Source organism: Crinia signifera, chromosome 12 (assembly GCF_055691185.1).
Source record: "Crinia signifera chromosome 12, ASM5569118v1, whole genome shotgun sequence".
NCBI lineage: Eukaryota > Metazoa > Chordata > Amphibia > Anura > Myobatrachidae > Crinia > Crinia signifera.
This window is the reverse complement of record NC_139228.1, coordinates 23,929,917-23,949,710: the sequence shown is the minus strand read 5'-3', so window position 1 is coordinate 23,949,710 and position 19,794 is coordinate 23,929,917. Positions and strand designations below refer to the sequence as shown.

General features: G+C 44.8%; 2 protein-coding genes across 5 annotated transcripts in view; one reads left to right on the top strand and one right to left on the bottom strand.

Moving 5' to 3' along the window:
- Nucleotides 1-2,907, bottom strand: part of AVEN (apoptosis and caspase activation inhibitor) — a 281,141-nt gene extending 278,234 nt beyond the window's left edge. Inside the window, exon 1 of the mRNA XM_083167852.1 lies at nt 2,638-2,907. Within this exon, the coding sequence (XP_083023978.1) occupies nt 2,638-2,790 (153 nt within the window). The 5' untranslated portion in view covers nt 2,791-2,907. The remainder of the gene's footprint in view (nt 1-2,637) is intronic.
- CHRM5 (cholinergic receptor muscarinic 5) overlaps nt 1-19,568 on the top strand; it is a 131,723-nt gene extending 112,155 nt beyond the window's left edge. Inside the window, exons 1-2 of one of the 4 annotated variants that reach the window (XM_083167851.1) lie at nt 2,655-2,895; nt 8,462-19,568. In XM_083167851.1, the coding sequence (XP_083023977.1) occupies nt 8,483-10,096 (1,614 nt within the window). In that variant the 5' untranslated portion in view covers nt 2,655-2,895; nt 8,462-8,482 and the 3' untranslated portion in view covers nt 10,097-19,568. Of the gene's footprint in view, nt 1-2,654; nt 2,896-4,340; nt 4,420-6,219; nt 6,631-8,461 lie in introns of those variants that run through there. The other 3 variants (XM_083167850.1, XM_083167849.1, XM_083167848.1) reach the window with 3 other exon arrangements.
- The last annotated feature ends 226 nt before the right edge of the window (nt 19,569-19,794 follow it).

Sequence of the window (19,794 nt, the reverse complement as noted above, 5' to 3'; positions counted from 1 at the left end):
CATATGACTAGCCTTCCTCATTGCTTTGCTACATTGCTTTCCTGCCTTTAAGTCACTTGAAATAGTGACTCCTAGATCTCTCTCCTCCTCAGTAGTTTCCGTTATAGTACCCTTGATACTATATTGAGCTTTTGGGTTTTTGAGTCCCAAGCAGGGGTGGGGGCGCCCCGGTGCCGGGGGGGGGGGGGGGGGGGCGGTGGTGGTGGTACCTGTGTAAAAAACCTGCGGCGCCGGCGTCCCTGCAGTGCTGGAGCGGGCAGGGGTGTCCGTGCCGCGGGGGTACCTGCGGCGCTGTCATTGTATATAAAGCTGGCGGCGGCCGGCGGGGTCCCTGGAGTGAATAGAAAATAACTAGCGCTATGCGTGCGGCGGCGCGGGAAGCGCTAGTTATTTGCTATTCACTGCAGGGACCCCGCCGGCCGCCGCCAGCTTTATACACAATGACAGCGCTGCAGGTACCCCCGCGGCACGGACACCCCTGCCCACTCCAGCACTGCAGGGACGCCGGCGCCGCAGGTTTTTTACACAGTTCGCTAACCCTCCATGCTGGGGGTGAGGGGCGAACTGCCACCCTCCAGGTGCCTTAGGCAAATGCCTAGAGCTGCCTAGTGGTGGCACCGGCCCTGGTCCCAAGTGCATTATTTTGCATTAAACTGTAGTTGCCATGCTCTTGACCAATTCTCAAGTTTACCTAGATCATCAGTCATTTGATTTACCCCTCCTGGTGTGTCTACTCTGTTGCATATCTTTGTGTCATCTGCAAAAAGGCATACCTTCCCTTCAATACCATTTGCAATGTCACTAATAACAAAGATGTTAAAGAGCACTGGTCCAAGTACAGATCCCTGGGGTACTCCACTGGTAACATGTTTCTCCATAGAATGCACTCCATTTACTACAACTGTCTGTTTCCTATCCTGCAAACAGGTGCTTATCCATTTAATTGTTTTATAATCCTATTACACACTTTAAAGTTTATTTAGAAGTTTGCGATGTGGGACAGTGTCAAATGCCTTACTAAATTCTAGATATGCCACATCTACAGCCCCCCCTTCATCTATTATTTAGGTCGCGGAGGTAGCACTCCCCCTAAAAAAATTAGCCCAGTGGGGAGCGCTACCTTAAAAAAAAAAAAAACACCACACCACTGAAGGGTTTAAGATGTATTTACAGAGGGAAATATGGAAATAGTTTTAACAGTTATGTCAGATTACATTTCAGCATTACAACGACCATGCCATGTAATGTTGCATCTGTTAAAGCACGGTACAGATTAGAATTTATTTTTGAAGCCATAAAGTATCAAAGTGATGAGATGTAAAAGAAACACAAACTGCCCAGCCGCATTGGGGCATCCCTCCATCACCCAGCAAGACAACCTTAGAAGACCTCTCCCCCATCTAAGGAATTTAGGGGTAGATGTATGAAGCAGTGATAAGGGAGAAGTGAGCCAGATGAGAAATGACCCATGGCAACCAGTCAGCACTAAAGTAATATCTATAATTTGCATAACAAAAGCACACAGCAGCTGATTGGTTGCCATGGTCCACCTCTCCTCCCTTCACTGCTTCATACATCTACCCCTTATTTATTAAGCCAATGAGAGAGATAAAGGGGAGAGCGTTAAACTATATATAGTTATTATAATGTTACTGTGTGGTTTATCGTGTTAGCGTATGGTTATATGGCTACTGTATGGTTATATTGTGTATGGTATATGGTGTTACTGTATGGTTTATTGTGTTAGCTTATGGTTATATGGCTACTGTATGGTTATATTGTGTATGGTATTACTGTATGTTTATATGGCTACTGTATGGTACTGTATATGGTGTTACTGTATAGTTATTATGGTGTTGGTTATAGTCATACTTGCCTACTTTTGAAAACTAGTTTCAGGGAGATTATAGTTGGTAGCAGAATTTTGCACAGCGCCCCATTGAGGGGGCGTGTCATGCTCCACCCAGAGGGCATGTCTAGTTCCATATATAGAAAGATTGTGAAAAGAGATTGCGCACATGGCAACTAGAAGCGTGAGTGCATACTGCTACATCTGAGAGGAATATTTTAAAATTACTTAGATTCAAATGTAGATGAGCCCCAAAGCAGTTAGTTAGAGATACTATACTTGGTAAAGTGCTGGGAAATGGCACTGATGATTCAATATAAATGTATCTGTCTCTAATTCCTTTTTTCCCAAAAAATGTAACAGTGTAACGTGGGCTAGGTGGAATGAGGGAGATTGCTAGACTAATGAGGGAGATTGCTGTTGTTTCAGGGAGTCTCCTGCAGAATGCAGGAGGGTAGGCAACTATGGTTATAGTGTGTATGGTTACATGGTTAATTGGCTACTGTATGGTATATGGTGTTACTGTATGGTTATATGGCTACTGTATGCTATATAGTGTTACTGTATGGTTATATGGCTACTGTATGGTTATAGTGTGTATGGTTACATGGTTATATGGCTACTGTATGGTATATTGTGTTACTTACTGTATGGTATATGTTGTACAGTCTGTATGACTATATGATTATAACACGCAGTGGGCGCCCCCCAGTGGCAAGCAGGCCGCCATGACACACACACGCCACTAAGCCGATAGCAGCCTACACCCCTCCCTTTCCGGTCCTCACCTGCTCCTCGGTCTCCCGGGGCCCCGTCCGGTCTCTGGCTCCTCCCCTGTGCCCTCTGTGCACAAACTCCCTGTCACCGCCCGAGCCGCGGCCTCGGTACGGCCTCCGTCCCCCGCCACCTCCTCGCCGGTGTCTACTACGTCCACGTTCCATCCGCGAGTCGGTGCAACCATAAAAGCCTTCCCCTCACACACCTCCGGGTTTAAATAGAGCGCGGTGTGAGCAGTGGAAAGACTTCCCCGGGAAACATGGACTAGGGTGGGTGATTCCCTCAGCAGAGAGAGAGAAGGGGGAGGGGTCAGTGCGCCGCTGTCACCTGTCACAGCAGCAGCAGCTGATAATTAGCAGCTGTCGCTGCCCAGGACACCGACACCTCGCTGTACATCCTGAGAACTGCACATAAATGGATGTGATTGTGTCCAGTGACATAACTAACCCAGGTCAAGTCGCCACTCTGAAAGGGGTCCCAGCCAAGTTGCATCCGGGTTAGAGCAATGTACAAATCCCCAGCATTTTTAGTGTACATGTGGTATCATTGGTTCTCAAATGCAGTTTCTGTATCCATATTTACTACATAGGTAAATACTGTATATACAGTATGGGGGCAGCACACATTGTTTTGGCAAGCTGGAGACTTGTTTTGGCAGCATGACAATTACAATACTCTTAATTTCACTTACCTTTAAATAAATGTGATTTAGAATCATATACCATGTACTGTCTGCACACCAAAGATATTCCTTGCTATGAAATAGTTTATCTGTCTTCATGATTATCCTCTCTCCATTTAGTGATTACTTTATCTTCTGCTAGTTGGTCTACGGTGTACACACGGTGAAATTTTGGCAGGAGATTTGAGTAGTCAAAATTTCCTAGAAGGTTAGCCAAAATCTGCCAGTTTTTCTACTGCTTAGTTAATATTATCTAGCATAGATTGCTTAGCATATAGATTGACTGTGCATCAGGGATGGACAAACTGCTCCTCAAGATTTACCAACAGGTCATGTTTTTCCAGGCCACCTGTGGATCTGTAGAATGTCTGTTAGGAATGAATGCAGAACATGTTTGAAAATGTGACAGTTAGTAATGACTGCACCTGTGCTCCAGCTAGGTGGTCTGGGAAATGTGACAGTTAGTAATGACTGCACCTGTGCTCCAGCTAGGTGGTCTGGGAAACGTGACCTGATGGTAAATCTGGAGAACCGGTTATCCAGGTTATTGTCTAAACAATAAAAAAATATAGATGCAGGAGTCTTATGTAATAAATAACCAGAAATGATAACTATAACTGTGAATAGTAACATTGTCTTATTACCAACTAAAACAAGTGTTCTGCATATATCTTTGGGTCCCCGTTGCTATTCCTTATTGGATCTAGTAGATGCAGGGGTAGCCAACTCCAGTCCCTTTTGAGAGCTACCAACACGTCGTCTCACCAAATCACAAGTAACAAGCTCCACCTGTATATCTTTAAAATGTATCAGGGAGTAATAAGTGCGCCTGTGCACTAGCTAGGTGTTCTGGAAAATGTGAACAGTTGGTAGTGCTCGGACTGGAGTTGGTTAATCCCTGGATTAGAGGTTCTCAAAATCCCAGGTGTCACATTCCAGGTGTTAAGGGTTTCCATGGTTGAGCCCAGATAATTAAATCAAATTAGTAATAATTACATCACCTGTGATATAGCACTGGAATGTAATGGCAGATTTTGGGTAACTCTGCTACAGAAAACAATTCCTTAAGAATTGGAAAGGAATATCAACAGAGCAGCAACCATACGGTGAAGTAAGATACGGATAGTTTAATATTAACAAAAAATAACAATATTGCATGTGCATTCACATACATTATCTTTATTTAAAATAGGCATCTCAGAATGTAGGAGGCTATGCAGAAGCTGCAGGGAGACAACCTATCAGATGGGAACAATGCACCAAGTGCCTCATTCAGAGATGGATGCTATTAAGACAGCCACTGTGGCTTTGCATGCACCCGCTGTGCAAAAATATGCTAATTTCACACAGGTGTGAAGGAACGAAATACTCACTGCAGCAGAGCCGAATTTCCCATTAGGCACGTGAGGCACATGTTTGGGGGCAGCACTTGGATGCCTGTGATGGTACTGTCAGCCCAAAATGTACCAATAACTGCAAAATATCCACTGTACTGTACTATATTCCATCTTAAATAGAGTGTTAATGGATAGGACATGCAGATACTGCCCCTGTAAACTGTCCTACTTAGTAACTATGTATACATACTAAAAGAACATGTCACAGTTAGTGGCTTTTTTTTATAAATCCATTATATTGGCTATTATCAAATGAGGGCTTATAAGTAATCAATAAAAATAATACAGTTAGGCGCTGGGGGGTGCGAACATTATTGTTGTGCCTAAGGGCACCCTCATCCCTAAATCTGCCCCTGCACTGCAGGCTTCCCTGATCAGCTGCTGCTTTTGACAATGCAACATCGGATCACCATCAGCCATCAGCCAGCTATCACCCATCTGAGTAAGCTTAAGCTTACTCTGTATGGGCACCTGCCAGTAAATCTGCATTGCAAGATACAGTCACTGGCCTTGGAGCACCCAGAAAGGATCAGCATATTATCCAGCTACTGATCCCATACATGCCTCTCACAATGCTGATACACAGAATGAAAGCTGCTCAATCACTGTATTCACAGGTGAATTCAATGGAAGGGTTAATCTGAATCTAGACCATAAAAAATAAAATCTCCCCCAGCAAAGGCGACTACTGTATATTTTTACACAGTCAGTGAGTACTCACCCTACTGTCGTAGTAGCTGTGGTGCCATTAGCGTACATCTCCCAGTAAGGCCATTAGAGACATTTTTATTTTGTAGCAATTATTTAATTAATATCAGAACTCGCCTATTCAATGCTGTCATTAACTACAGCAATGTTGCCATTACCAACAGCATTGAAGCCCCTGTCCCGTTCTCGTTTTGCTCGCCTGGAGCTCAGCAGTCGGGATTCAATATCCCGGCCGCCGAGCGGTGAGAAGGGGGCGTGGCTGCCAGTTGATGACGAAAATGGACGAGCTCCGGCCAGGAGCTCGCCTATTTCCGGCTTTTCTTGGCAGAAGGAGCCTGACAGCTTGAGCTGTCGGGCTCGTTCTGCACAAAACCCCTGTTCAATGCTGTCGGGGAAGACATGCTTGAATAGGGCCCCACAGTCATCTTCCCCGTCGGGAGATGGCTGCGGGAGCACGCCTAACATTGAATACCCCCCAAAGAGTTAGCGCTGCTCTATAGAGAAAAAAAAAAAGCACACCCGTATGCAATTAATGATTTGTGTTAATTATTTGTAGGATAATTTGCTCAGAAAGCGAATGTCAAAAAACTAGGCTTTTATACACCTGACTGACTGGAAATAATGGGAGATAATTCAGCAACAGTTGTGATACAATCTCTTATTCCAATAAGTGTTTTACAGAAGAAGATAAAGGCCATAAGACTTATTGACTGCTCACTTTGTAATTAGTGTAGTCATATACATTCAGATCTAATATGCTTGAATTGACAGGTGGGGCTTGTGCGCAGCTCCAGGTGAGATTACTTCCAGCCGTCATTACCTACAGCATTGTGAATCTCTGTCTGTAGTTATCTCCATTGTAAATAAGGTCATTTTTCATGACAACAGCCAATGTATCATCCTCAAACAACACATAATCTATGCGTTAAGTGGGTATGCCCTTTATATGCATCATTTACCATCTATCTGCAGGAGATAACCGTTTACTTTGCTCTTTCGCTTGCCTGCTCTGTAAATGGGGCATCAATAATGGACAGTGTGGGTGGAATTGGTCATCCTCCCTCCCAGTGTTACAGTACAAGGCTGATAGTACTGCAAGGCTAAGGTGCATCTGCATAGCTGGGAGGGATCTTAGAAGTTTAGAGATCAGTGCAAGAAGAGGGAAATAACGATGAAGAGGAGGAACAGGTCATATTACAGGGGGAGTATCTATAAAGGTGAGGATGTAAATTGTAGGTTCGTTAACCTAATGAATGATGCCATATCTATTTGATTTTGTCTTGCTAGAAACCTTGAATCTACGTTGTGCTATTTGTTCATTTACCATACCTAGCTACCATTGGAAATCCCATCAGCTCCTCCTATCACTTGTGTGTGTGAGCCCCTCTAAAGTGTACGGTTATAGCTGGGAGTTTTTTCCGCTCCATTGTTGACCTTGATTATGCTATGCAAGCAGTGGCGGCTCCAGGGGGAGGGGTACTGCAGCACAGTCCAAAATTCAAATACAGCAGCCACACCAACTGCCAGTGACTTCCGTACAGCGTTAGATGGTAGCGTTTGAAACGGCAGTTGGTTTGTCTCTGCTATTTGAATTTTGGACTGCTGAACCCCACCCATGGAGCCGCCACTGTATGCAAGCACTCTTAATGTAAAGATCCCTTCCATAAGTAAAGGGACCCACTGGGGAGGCAAATGTCTAGACTTGGTTTTGAGACGCTACTGGAGGGTGCTGTTCAGAGATAATAGCCGAGAGAAAGGGGTAGGTGTAACTAAATAAGAGCTTATTTTACCCATAGTAACCAATCAGAATCTGTGTTATTTCTTTATTGCATCCTAGAAAATGATAGACATAATCTGGTTGGTTGCTATGGGCAACATCACCTTTTCATTTTTAAAAGCTTTAGTAAATTTACCGCTATGATATTCAATCTAGGCAGATATTTCCAATCCTCAGAAGTATCTTCAGTTTTCGCATTTGATCTATTCAATGTTCTTAATTTTTCACCCCCCGAATTTCGGGAACAAAAGATGTGGATCGGCGATTCCACGTCGTATTCTGCGGAAACGTACGCTAATTTGTTTTTCAAAGTCCCGAATCTGAAGCGGCGAGTCCCAGACAAAAAAGGCTGGAATTGAAAAGGGCCTAGTATCAGAAATATTGGGCCTGATTCAGGACTGCATGTTAAGCAGCAGTCATTTTTTTTATACTTTACATTGTTTGGGAATGGCGAAGTGAGCGGAGTGCAGCAGGCACCTAGGGGATGCAGAATACTAATTTGAGGTCCATGTAATGAGAGCTACAAATTAAAACAAAAGAACCCAAAAAAATCTTGCCGTCTTTTTTTCTTTTGTCGACATATTGACTGTCGTCCTAGATACCATTTACCCTTTATTCCATAACCATGCTAGGTATTGTACATGGTTTTTAAAAAGCCATGTTTAAAAGACTTGGTACAAGGGACCCAATTCAGACCTGGGCTGCGTGTGTTAGGAGTCCAGCGAGCAGGTTAACGCCTCCCCGCCGCACCCGCCAATGCACGCCCCCAAGCGGTCCGTGCACCTGTGCAAGGCTGCAAACAGGTGTGTACGGGTACACATCCGTTCGCTATCATTTGATGGTTACTTACTATCGAATAATGTTTCCTCCTCTGGGTTTGATGCAAAATCGGGGCATGGCGCTTCAGCCCCAAGCAGGCAAAAGAACGCCAGACTCTCCCAGTGTTTCTGTGAGCGCGCCAACCATTATTGCGGGCACGCCCATGAAACGCTGGGGGTCTACCCAGGATGCCCCCTGGCTCTCAATCAGGCTGGGAGCACCTTGCCAAGGATGAAATTGGTCGAAGGTGCTTGCAGCCGGGCCCTGCTCATGCGCATTACCGACAATATGCATCCGCGGTGGCCAGACCATCAGCCAGCGTCCGAATCAGCCCCAATATCTCAATTGGGGCCAAGAATTCATATTTTTACTTTTAGACTTTTATTATGTTTATTTTGTATAAGTGATCGCCATTCTCATATAATCTAAATATACCCGTCTTCTCATTTCAGAAACTGCATGGCTCGTTATTGATGTCCACATTTTTAGGATCCCTGAAAAGCAGGAACATGGAACCGAACTCCACATCTTTGAACCACTCTAATGGGACCTATGTCATGAAAGCTCACAGCCTGTGGGAGGTCATCACTATTGCCGCAGTCAGCGCAGTAGTTAGTCTGGTAACAATAGTGGGGAATATCCTCGTTATGGTTTCTTTTAAGGTAAATAGTCAGCTCAAGACTGTAAACAATTATTACCTTCTGAGCCTGGCCTGTGCTGACCTAATCATTGGCATCTTCTCAATGAACCTCTACACATCCTACATTCTGATTGGACACTGGTCCCTTGGCAGCCTGGCGTGTGACCTCTGGCTTGCTTTGGATTACGTGGCTAGTAATGCCTCAGTAATGAACCTGTTGGTTATTAGCTTTGATAGGTACTTTTCCATAACAAGACCTTTAACCTACAGAGCAAAGCGCACACCTAAGAGGGCTGGAATCATGATTGGACTAGCCTGGTTTATCTCCTTTATTTTATGGGCCCCAGCTATCCTATGCTGGCAGTATTTTGTGGGGGAGCGCACAGTGCCTCCTGGGGAATGCCAGATACAGTTTCTTTATGAACCAATAATCACCTTCGGAACGGCCATTGCTGCCTTTTACATCCCCGTGTCTGTGATGACCATTTTATACTGCCGAATCTATAAGGAGACCGAAAAGCGCACCAAAGATCTAGCGGAGTTACAGGGTTCGGAATCTGTGGCCGATTTTGAGATGATGAGGCCACAGGGGGCTCTTCTGAAATCCTGCTTCAGCTGCAAGCAACAGACGCTCACCAAGAGGGAGCGGTGCCAGGCCTCCTGGTCATCATCGAGTCGCAGTACCTCTGCCACTGTCAAGATATCCCACAGCCCCAACTTATGTAACGAGTGGGTGAAAGAGGACCAGCTGACCACCTGCAGTAGCTACCCATCTTCAGACGATGAGGACAAGCAAGCAAAAGAAGCAGTCTTCCAAGGGGCCTACAAAAACCAAACCACAGCTCAAAAGGAAGAAGAAACCAAGCACATTCTCACAAAAGAACAGCCGGTACTAAATGATTTCGATAGCGAAAGGTTGTTTTTAACCCCAGGAAAAAGTTACGCACAAAAGAGTCAAAAGTGCGTCTCTTACAAATTTAGGATTGTTGTGAATGATGATGGATCTCAGGAGGTCAACAATGGGTGTAGAAAAGTGAAAATCACTCCTTGCTCTTCGATGTCCAAAGGACACTCTTTACGAAGCATGGATCCTAACTTCAGTAACCATATCACCAAGCGCAAGAGGATGGTTCTTATCAAGGAGCGCAAAGCGGCGCAGACGCTAAGTGCCATTCTCCTAGCTTTTATCATCACATGGACCCCTTATAACATCATGGTTCTGGTCTCCACCTTCTGCTCCGAATGCATTCCATCAACGCTCTGGCACCTGGGCTACTGGTTGTGTTATGTCAACAGTACCGTAAACCCTATTTGTTATGCTCTGTGTAACAAAACCTTTCGTAAGACATTCAAAATGTTGCTGCTATGTCGTTGGAAAAAGAAAAGCGTGGAGGAGAAGCTGTACTGGTATGGACAACATCCTCCAAGCCACAACAAGCTGCCCTGAAAGTGGTACGATGAGGGTATTATGACAAGAGGTAGGGTTGTATGGTGCAATCAAGTTCATAGTTGACATGGGGACTACCGTAATACTACAGCTAGTTTTCTAAAGCTTTGTGGAGCTGCACATCTTCCCATGTTTAAATACTGTGCAGACGGTTGACCATGTAGCTGCGTTTGGCTGGTGCTGTGTGTGCGTTCATGGTGAACAGTGAAAAATGATACACCCGAACAAATTTCACTGTCCAGAGGAAGACTTATCCACTACTCTGCTGCAACCCAAAAGATCTTTATGGCCTTTTGGTATGAGCCTGGTTTTTGCATGCTGGCAGCTATAAACAGACTTTAGAGTGCTACAAGAACGTGCACCAGAACTGAGCTTTCGTTAAGCAAAGCTCAAGCCTTTTTCAGAGTTAAGAAGCCTATCAATTGTTTTCATGTTACTGTGCAAACAGTGGGAATGGGACGTAATCATTGTGAGTGCTACACATGATATGCTGCTTTTGTAAGATGACTCCTTAATAGTTGATGTTGTAAATGTCTATGGCAGTTCTAGATAAGTAACTGAGAATCGCTGTCTCTTGAAAAAACAATATATATATTTTAAATCAGTGGCAAAGTATCAAATGTTCTTAAATTGTACTATCTTAAAAAAAAAATAGTTACAAGAAACATGAACTGAAAAATATTACTGTTTTCTCGTATGGTGAGAAGTGACAAAATTGTACTGTCCAGTAATACCCACGTAAAGTTGTTTTACTGTACCCTGTTTACGTTTACATGTATCCCATCCTTCCTATCCTACGATGGGCTACGAAGAGTTGTCAATGTGACTGGTATGGGACTAGTATGGATAACTGTGACTGAACTGGGCGGCGTTGAGTTAGCAGATAAATGCGACTCACCTAGGAAGCAAATCATAAATTAAGAACTTGCCACAGTAGACAACCTTTGACATGCCAATTACGAAAAACTAGTCCGTTAAATTAAAATGACGGAATAACAGTAACGTCGGCAGTGGCGGCTGTGTACGCCCAAACGGAGCGACTCATGGTCAGTCGGCCACCATCTAGTGGACGCCAGTGCACACAACACTTGAATTCCCCCAATAGAGGTGAGGAGCAGCGTTAGCTTGTTCACTAATGCTTTCAAATGTTTTGTATGAGAGGTCTCAAACTTGAACAACATCTCACCATTAGTGATGCCACAATAAGTGGCACCAAATCTATTAGATTACACACTTCCTACAATTTTTTTTTTTAATGCTTTATAGCTATCAATGAGGTACACACAAGCGACTGTATTAAAGCCTGGTTTTGTAGTCCTTAAGCTGTTGGCGGAGTGTACTTGGAGTTGTAGATCCAATAGCAGGGGGCACACTGCATACTGCCATGTGTTACCATCATTTATATACAACTTGTACTCTGTGGAGGCATCAACCTTAATGAGAAAAATGCAGTCAGATGAACCATTACCGAAAGTCTTCTCATACTTCTTTTACATATATCACTTATTATCATTTTTATTTTTATTCTATTTATATAATGTGTTTTTGCATTGATGCATTCCAGTACAATTACAGGTTTATCACACACGTAATCAGTTTGTGAACTGATGTCACTTTGCCATTCAGAAGTAAAGTACTTAGGGGGTAATTCACATTGGTTCGATTAAGCAGCGCTCTTACGCTGCTCAGCTAGCGGTCTAACACCGCCGGACGCACGAACGCCCGCCACTGAGCTCCACTATGCAAATGGCTGTGTAAACTCTCATGCACGCGTACGGCCACACAATCATTCGCTAGTGTCCGAGAACAGGGCGGGCGCTGGCGTCATTTGACATCAAACGTCCGCCCCATGCAGGCTTCGACCCACCTGTGTTCGCCTGGGAACGCCAACTGTTTTTATGGATGCGCCCAGGAAATGCTGGACATCCCCATGTACCCACCTACTGCCTGCCCACTGCCCACCCTGATGTCTGCAAACACCTCTTCGACTGTGACAGTTGCACAGCGGCTCTGCGCATGCGTATATTCGCAGATACGCACGCGCAGAGCCGCAACATGGGTCAGCGGACCGAATTCGTCTTAGCGAGCCAATGTGATTCACCCTCTAAGTTTTAATATTAAAGAATTACTGATTAAGCAGGCATGTCCAAACTGTGGCCCTCCAGCTGTTGTGAAACTACAAGTCCCACCATGCCTTGCCACTGTTTTGCTATTAGGGAATGCTAAAACTATGGCAAAGCATGCTGAGATGTGTAGTTTCACAACAGCTGGGGGGCCACAGTTTGGACATGCCTGGATTAAGGGTTCCAGTTTGTGCATGACATTACCATATGCTTCAAACACAACTGAATGAGGTATGTGTCTGTGACGTCGACAGTGTCTAGGTCAACCACTATTGGTACACATGCAGTTGGTCGACACGTTACAAAGGTCGACACGCAATAGGTTTACATTGTCAAAATGTGAACATGAGTTTTTGTTCTTTTCAAAAAAATACGACATGGACACAAAAAACTAATTTTGACATTTTGCTTGTGTCGATCTAATGCACGTTGACCTTTTTCATGGGCCGACCTTTGCTGTGCTCCACACTACTTATATTTCCGGTGACTGAGATTCTGTTCCCTGATGTCCTACAGCAGGCATGTCCAAACTGCGGCCCTCCAGCTGTTGTGAAACTACACATCCCAGCATGCCTTGCACACAGTTTTAGCATTCCCTGGGACTTGTAGTTTCACAACAGCTGGAGGGCCGTAGTTTGGTCATGCCTGTCCTACAGTGAATCATCAGCTGTGGGTTGCTATATTATTATTATATGTTAGACTCGGATATCACACAATGTAATAGATGCAGGAATGTAATACACAGGAAAGCTGACTTGTCTTAATTCTGCTGAACCATTACCGAATTCACTTACATCCGGTACCAATCCCACACAATCCCAGATGAATTTTGGTTCTCACTCAGTGAGGTTTTCTTTTATACACGCATAATAATAAAAAAATGGTGTTTTTATGTTTACACTTTGTGTGGCTTCTGTTTGTCAATACGTACCAATCACCTGACCGTTCTCGTGCCAGTGTCGTCACATTTCTGGTCGTGTTCTGTATGTCAACAACATTAATATGTGGGGTTTCATTTAGTAAGATGGGAGTTCTAGTGAAGATGGGCTGTTGCTCAAAGCAACCAATCAGAATCTTCATATTTATTTAGTACATTTTAGAAGACAATAGACAGAATCTGATTGGTTGCCTATAGCACTGGCTCAAATGCGGCCCCTGACCCGGCGCGTGACTCTTCTGCGCAGTGTGACGTAACGTCAGAGGCTGCATAGGCCGCACCGCTGGCCCACTCGCTCCGCTGCCACTGGCCTTGCCTGCTCCCCAGCCACACCACCCGGCAGGTTGGCATTCCTACCTGGAACCATTCATTGTTCTAACATAACTGGCACTAATCAATTTCAAGTCTTTGTTTCATATGTCATGTATGTTATATGTCAATTCATAAATCAGGCTTATGGTGCCCATACACGTTGCGATAAGCAACGTGCATTGCGACGGGTCGCACAGTACAAAAAGTATGTGATGCACATACTTTTTGTACTGCTCGCAGATAACATCGCATCGCATGCAAAACACATGCGTTGCGATGCGTTCCGCCCGATAACCCTTTGCATTGCACGCTGTTATCGCAACGTGTATGGGCACCTTCACGCAATCTAAGGCCCTCTAGCTGTTGTGGAGGCTCAGTGAATAATGAGACTTGTAGTTCTACAGTTGGCGAGCCACAGATTGCTTACCAGTGTCATAAACACTACTTCCCAGTTACTCTTTCTGACAAAATCCTTCTTAGATGGACAAAACCATGTGCACTGCAGGTGGGGCAGATGTTACTTGTGCAGAGAGAATTAGACATGGACCGCTGGCAGATCTGGAGGACTGCGGTACAAGATTGTTTAAAGAATTTGGCAAAGGATACACCAGAGATAACATTTCATGATCATATTACTGCATAAAAGATCAGATTAAGGTTACCATAAGAAGCAATAGATGCAAAAGAAAAATACAATAGTAAAGTACATATAAATGTTGTGCTTGTATATATTGTTTCCCTCTGAGAATCTCTTTGTACCCAAGGAGGAAGACTACGCATCAGTCATACATAACATAACAAACTAAAGAAGTCCAACACATTCTTTAAAGGGACTCTACCTCTGCACCAATGTCTGGCTATAAAATCTGTCTCATAAAACATATAGCTGTACAGGTTGGTAGGTGCTGCTATAACTTTGCCTCCAGATACAGACTTGCCTGTGCAACTCCATTTCACAAGCCATTTGGTAGGATATTTGTGATGGCATCGCAATCAACTTCAGCCCACCAGGGAAGGATCAGAAGATCCCTCTCCACCCCTGTTGTTTCATCAAGGAAAGTGGGCCAACGGACAGTCCCAAAACACTTTCCCCATAGGAAGCTCTGGAGAAGGCCGCTGCAAGTGCGCTTATATATATGTGTTTGATATATAGGCAGCCTGTTCCATATGCACCTTGACCAGCATTCTACTAATAATCCATTTTTAACAATACATATGAAGGCTCAATGCAGAGGGCATACACGGTATAGTGATAATTAGTTGTTTATACTTGAATGAAACAGCTGTGCCGTACACGGACTCCTGTTGCCATGAGAATGTTTTCTAATATACTGACATCAAAGCAAGTCCAATCATAATGGAAGTGCTTTGTTGATTGCATTTTATTAAAATTAATTTTTACCACAATAAAAGAAGTTAAATGCATAAATCAGGCCTTGGATATAACAAAACAGATACATTGCATAATTAAAGTATTTATTTTGGCATATCCGAGCAGTAAATTCGTCAGAAGGTATTAATGCATTAAATCAACAAAGGAGAAACAAATGTATATTTCTGTGTATTTTGTGATATTAAAAAGTAGGTAACGAAGATAATAAGACTCATCTGTAAGTATTTTGCTGCTAGCAGCGCAGTTTATTGTCCGCAGTGACCCTTTCAATGGTTGGCTGTGACTATGGATCTGATTCAGGCTGCCATTTTTACAGATGGACAAAACTATGCCACACTGCAGGTGGGGCAGATGTAACAGGTGCAGAGAGTTAGATTTGGGTGGGGGGGGGGGGTGTTTAATCTGAAATCTAAATTGCAGTATATGAACAAAGCAGCCAGTATTTACTGTGCACAGAAACAAAATGACTCCCCCTTGAGTCTAACTCTCTCTGCTCCAGTTACATCTGCCCCGCCTGCAGTGCAGCATGGTTTTGACCATCTGCTAAAATTTAGTTATACCTTTCATGTTACCATTGTGAAATCTGGAAAAAGATGGTAGTTACAATTAGGGGTGTAAGTAGATATTTGAAGGCCACATAGAAAAAAAGCTTGTACCACCTAAATGTGAGAACTGTATTTAACTTTGCCAGACTGGCCCCCCTCCAGATCTGTGCCCCATAGCAGCTGCACTCCCTGCACAGTGGCGTCAAAAGGGTCGGTGACACCTGGTGCATCAACTGGCCCCTCTCACCTGAAAAGGGGGCATAACCTTACACGAAGAAGACATGCCTCTGTGGCACACCCCCAATGTTCCCGACTCCATGGTGTGCCTAGCATTCCCAGAGATCCTCGGCTGCCCCCAAACTGGGATAACGTCATTAGGACGACCTTATTAAGGTTGTAATGCACTGAAGGTCAACACTGACAAGGTCGACCTAAGGCCTGTTGCCATTGGCAACATCGACATTCAAGAGATTGACATGAGTTTTTCAAGTTTTTTTTTAGCCGACATGTGTTTACAGGCAGTATTTCATGCCCCACCATCCAATAGGGCGTGGAGGGGGAATAAAATAGTGTGCCGAATAAAATAGTGTGCCGAGCCCAGCGAGGCACCGCGCCCGAAGTATGGCGAGCGATGTGTGGGGACGCAATACGCTTTGACAGTGTCCATCAGGGACGTGCAGTCAGGGGAGGCAGTGCCTCCCCTGTCATAAATGATTAAAACAAAATACAAACATATTTAAAACACATATACAGTGCAATAAATATCTTATTGGTATTTTTTTTAATCATTTATGCTGTGTAGGAGTCTGGGAGGCAATGGCAGCCATGCCTCCCGCTGATAATGAAAATCTGACAGCCGTGGGGGGCGGGGCTTAGGACGGGCACAAAAAGAGGCTGAAAAGCCCATTAGAAAACAATGTGGAAGCGGCACCAACTCCTCTGCCTCAGTGACAGGGACTGTGCCTTCAGCCAACATCAAAGCACGCCCCTGTCACTGTGACAGTTGTGATTGGACAGCGGATCAGTCTGTCACACACTGACAGACTGATCCGCTCCGCTGTCAGGATGGCAGACACCCTGCCCCCCAGAGCCGTCAGAGTGTCACCCAGCTCATTACATATGTGCATCCCTGCTTAAGTTGCCCGGGAGCCAATAGTGTCTCTGCTAAATTTATTTTGCAGGGCTCTGCACAGGGACATCGGCAGCCGTCTCCCCGCTCCAAATATTAGAGAGGCGCTGACACTGGGGGAGCAGAGGACAGCCAGCATTACTACACAGGCACTGCTCTTTTGACAGCTGTCACACGGACAGCACGCAGTGCAGTGCTAGGCTGCCAGCGGTGCCCAATGCTATGTGCAGGGTGTCACTTTGCGCCAGACTGCAGTGAAGTAGTAGGGGTGCAGGAATATACAGTGAGTGTTCTTCTATAATCAGCGTCAGCACCGCTACTTCTGTACAGGCTGAGCTCAGTTTCCTATTCTGGGACTACATCTCCCACAATTCCTTGCCCCGCACAGTCCCGGACATTTTGAGAGTATGCATTAATATGCATACCTATTGGCTGGAGAGTGTAGACACAGAGTGGGCGTGTCCCGTGCTGCTCCCTGCTGTAGTCGCGGGAATTTCAACCAAAGAAGCTGCTATCAAGTGACCTCTTGACTGACCGTCCTGCCTGTAAGTAGAGCGGTGCTGCTGACAATGTTACAGAATGTATTGAGCAGTGGTAGTGTCAGGGTTAATCCCTGGGTCAAATGCCATCCATCCTCCCAGGAGTGGAAGGCACAGTAGCCTGCATGATGTTTTTACAGTTGGAGTTAGGGAAGGTGCAGCAGCGGTGGCAGCAGCGAGTGTGTTGGGAATGCTATGCTGCTTTTTTACTAGCCAGGAGGGGATTATCCAGTAAATGCTGCCTGGCAAGGAAGGGGTTAGGAGGCCTTGGTTCATGTTTTGTCTGTCATTATAGCAATTGGGGAGGGGAAATGATGGATGCAAGAGAAGTTCAGTGCCTGTGACACATTACACACTGACACATCCCTACTCTCTGCATTAACAGTTTCTATGCTTTCACACAGTCTTTATTAGCCATGTGTATATCCCTGATTGCAGAATGCAATAAAACCCAACTTTGACACTTTGTGACACTTAGGGAGTTATTCTGGTTCACTCCTTCTGGCAAATTCCTTCTTAAATGGACAAAACCATGTACAATGCAGGGGGCAGATGTAACATGTGCAGAGAGATTTAGATTTGGGTGAGTTATTTTGTTTGCACGGAAAATACTGACTGCTTTGTTTTTACACTGCAATATAGATATCAGTTTAAAGTAAAACCCCACCCAAATCTAATTCTCTCTGCACAAGTAACATCTACCCCACCTGCAGTGCACATGGTTTTGTCCAATTGCCAGAAGGAGCGAACCAGAAGGTACTTGTGAAGTTTCACGGCGCCACTAGATCGCATGCGATTTGACATCCGATATCGCATGCAATTTACTATCCATTTCATTACCCCACTATCCATTAGGGCGTGGAGTTGATTTTATATAGTGTGGCGAGCCCCCGCCACACGGCTATTCCGCTTTTGCTATTGCACGGGGGGCATACTCCAGCTCACCTGCTGGCTGCTCGCCCCTTGAGGGTGCTGCTGCAATAATAAAAATAGTGGCGGCTGCAGATCCTTACAGCCGCTGGTACCCGCCATCTCTGGCCCCACTGTAAACAATATCCCTGCATTGAGGCAAGTGAGACACAGGGGAGTGAGAAGGGGTACCTGGGGGATCACCACAGAGAAGACCACATTGTTCTGCGTGTCCTCTAGTCCCAAACTGCAGAGAAGGCTCAGCTAAGGCCGGAGTAGGACATCACTCATGAGGGAGGATACAGCAGAGAACAATCTGCAGCACATCAGTTACCCGGAGCACACACATGGTAAGGGGGGGTCCTATCCCTTGAACTGCCAGGGAGGGACATTAGTGCATTTACCCTTGCACTCGACACTGCCAGGATGCATAACCATTGCACTGCTATATACTGCATTCACAGGACAATTGCACTGCCAGTGTTAGACAGTATTACCCTATACCTTGCACTGGCCATGTACTGATTCATACCTTGGAAGGCAGTGGGACTCGTTCCCATTTGAAAAATGCAGAGCCTCACCAGTGACTGACCTCACCGCGCGTCACTGGTGTCCATGTCCACATTCAGGACAAAAAAGTGAAAAACTCATGTCAACCTTTTTGACTGTCGACCTAATGCTTGTCTCAACTTTCCAACCCTATTGATCTTATCTATGTCAACCTATTTCAAGTATTGACCTAAGGCAGGCATGTCCAAACTGTGGCCCTCCAGCAGTTATGCAACTACACATTCCCAGCATGCCTTGCCATAGTTTTAGCATTCCCTAATAACAAAACTATGGCAAGGCATGATGGGACTTGTAGTTTCACAACAGATGGAGGGCCATCGTTTGAACCTAGGACCTGTTGACCTTCAGTGTCAACCCAATGACCCATACCCCCCCCCCCCCCCCCCCCCAAACTCTCTCCCTGCACTGCCGAATCCTCCTCAGTGACAGGAGCATAATAATGTGACCCAAACCCCAGTCACTGAGGAAGAGCTGGCATTTTGGTGTCACACCTCGGAGGGTGACACCAGTGTGGGCGGTACCCCTAGTGAAGCCTCACAGGTACATCTCTGATATGTATGTTCTGAACTTCAATATAAATGTATACTTTTCTTTAATTCACTGGATATAGCTACTATGAAATATACAAACAACATTTGGAACACCAGTTTTTGTCACCTTGTTTATGCTGCGGAATGTTGTATGTATTCTTCCAGATTCCAGATCCATCTGTTTCTGATTCCGGATGATCCACACCATCGAGGGCTTTAAATGCTGTAAAATGTTTTGACTAACTGCCCTTATTCTATTCCTTTGAGCGGCTCATTAGCAGCACCCCTGTGAGGGGGAATGTACGCAGAAGACACAAGAACTATCAGCGATTTATGCAACAAAGTGTTACTGAATATCTAATATACAGTATGGGTGGGAATATACATATAGCACCTTTTAGAGGGAATGATATAAATGTGTTGCTTTCAGTGTGATATACAGGTGTGTAATTTCAGCTACAATCTATAAAGCAAACTTTTATTAATATGACTCCTGTCCATTTATTTCCAAAGAGCCCGTAACGAGCTGATCTTAATTAAACTGCAATTAAAGCTCAACAACCAGCAATGAATAAGGCAAATAGCATAAGATACACTAAACACACTTTACCGAATAAGGGCTGTATTTACTAAACAGGTGAGGTTCCCCATAGCAACGTCAGATAGACGGAATCTTATGGTTGCTATGGGTGATATCCCCTTTTCATTTTT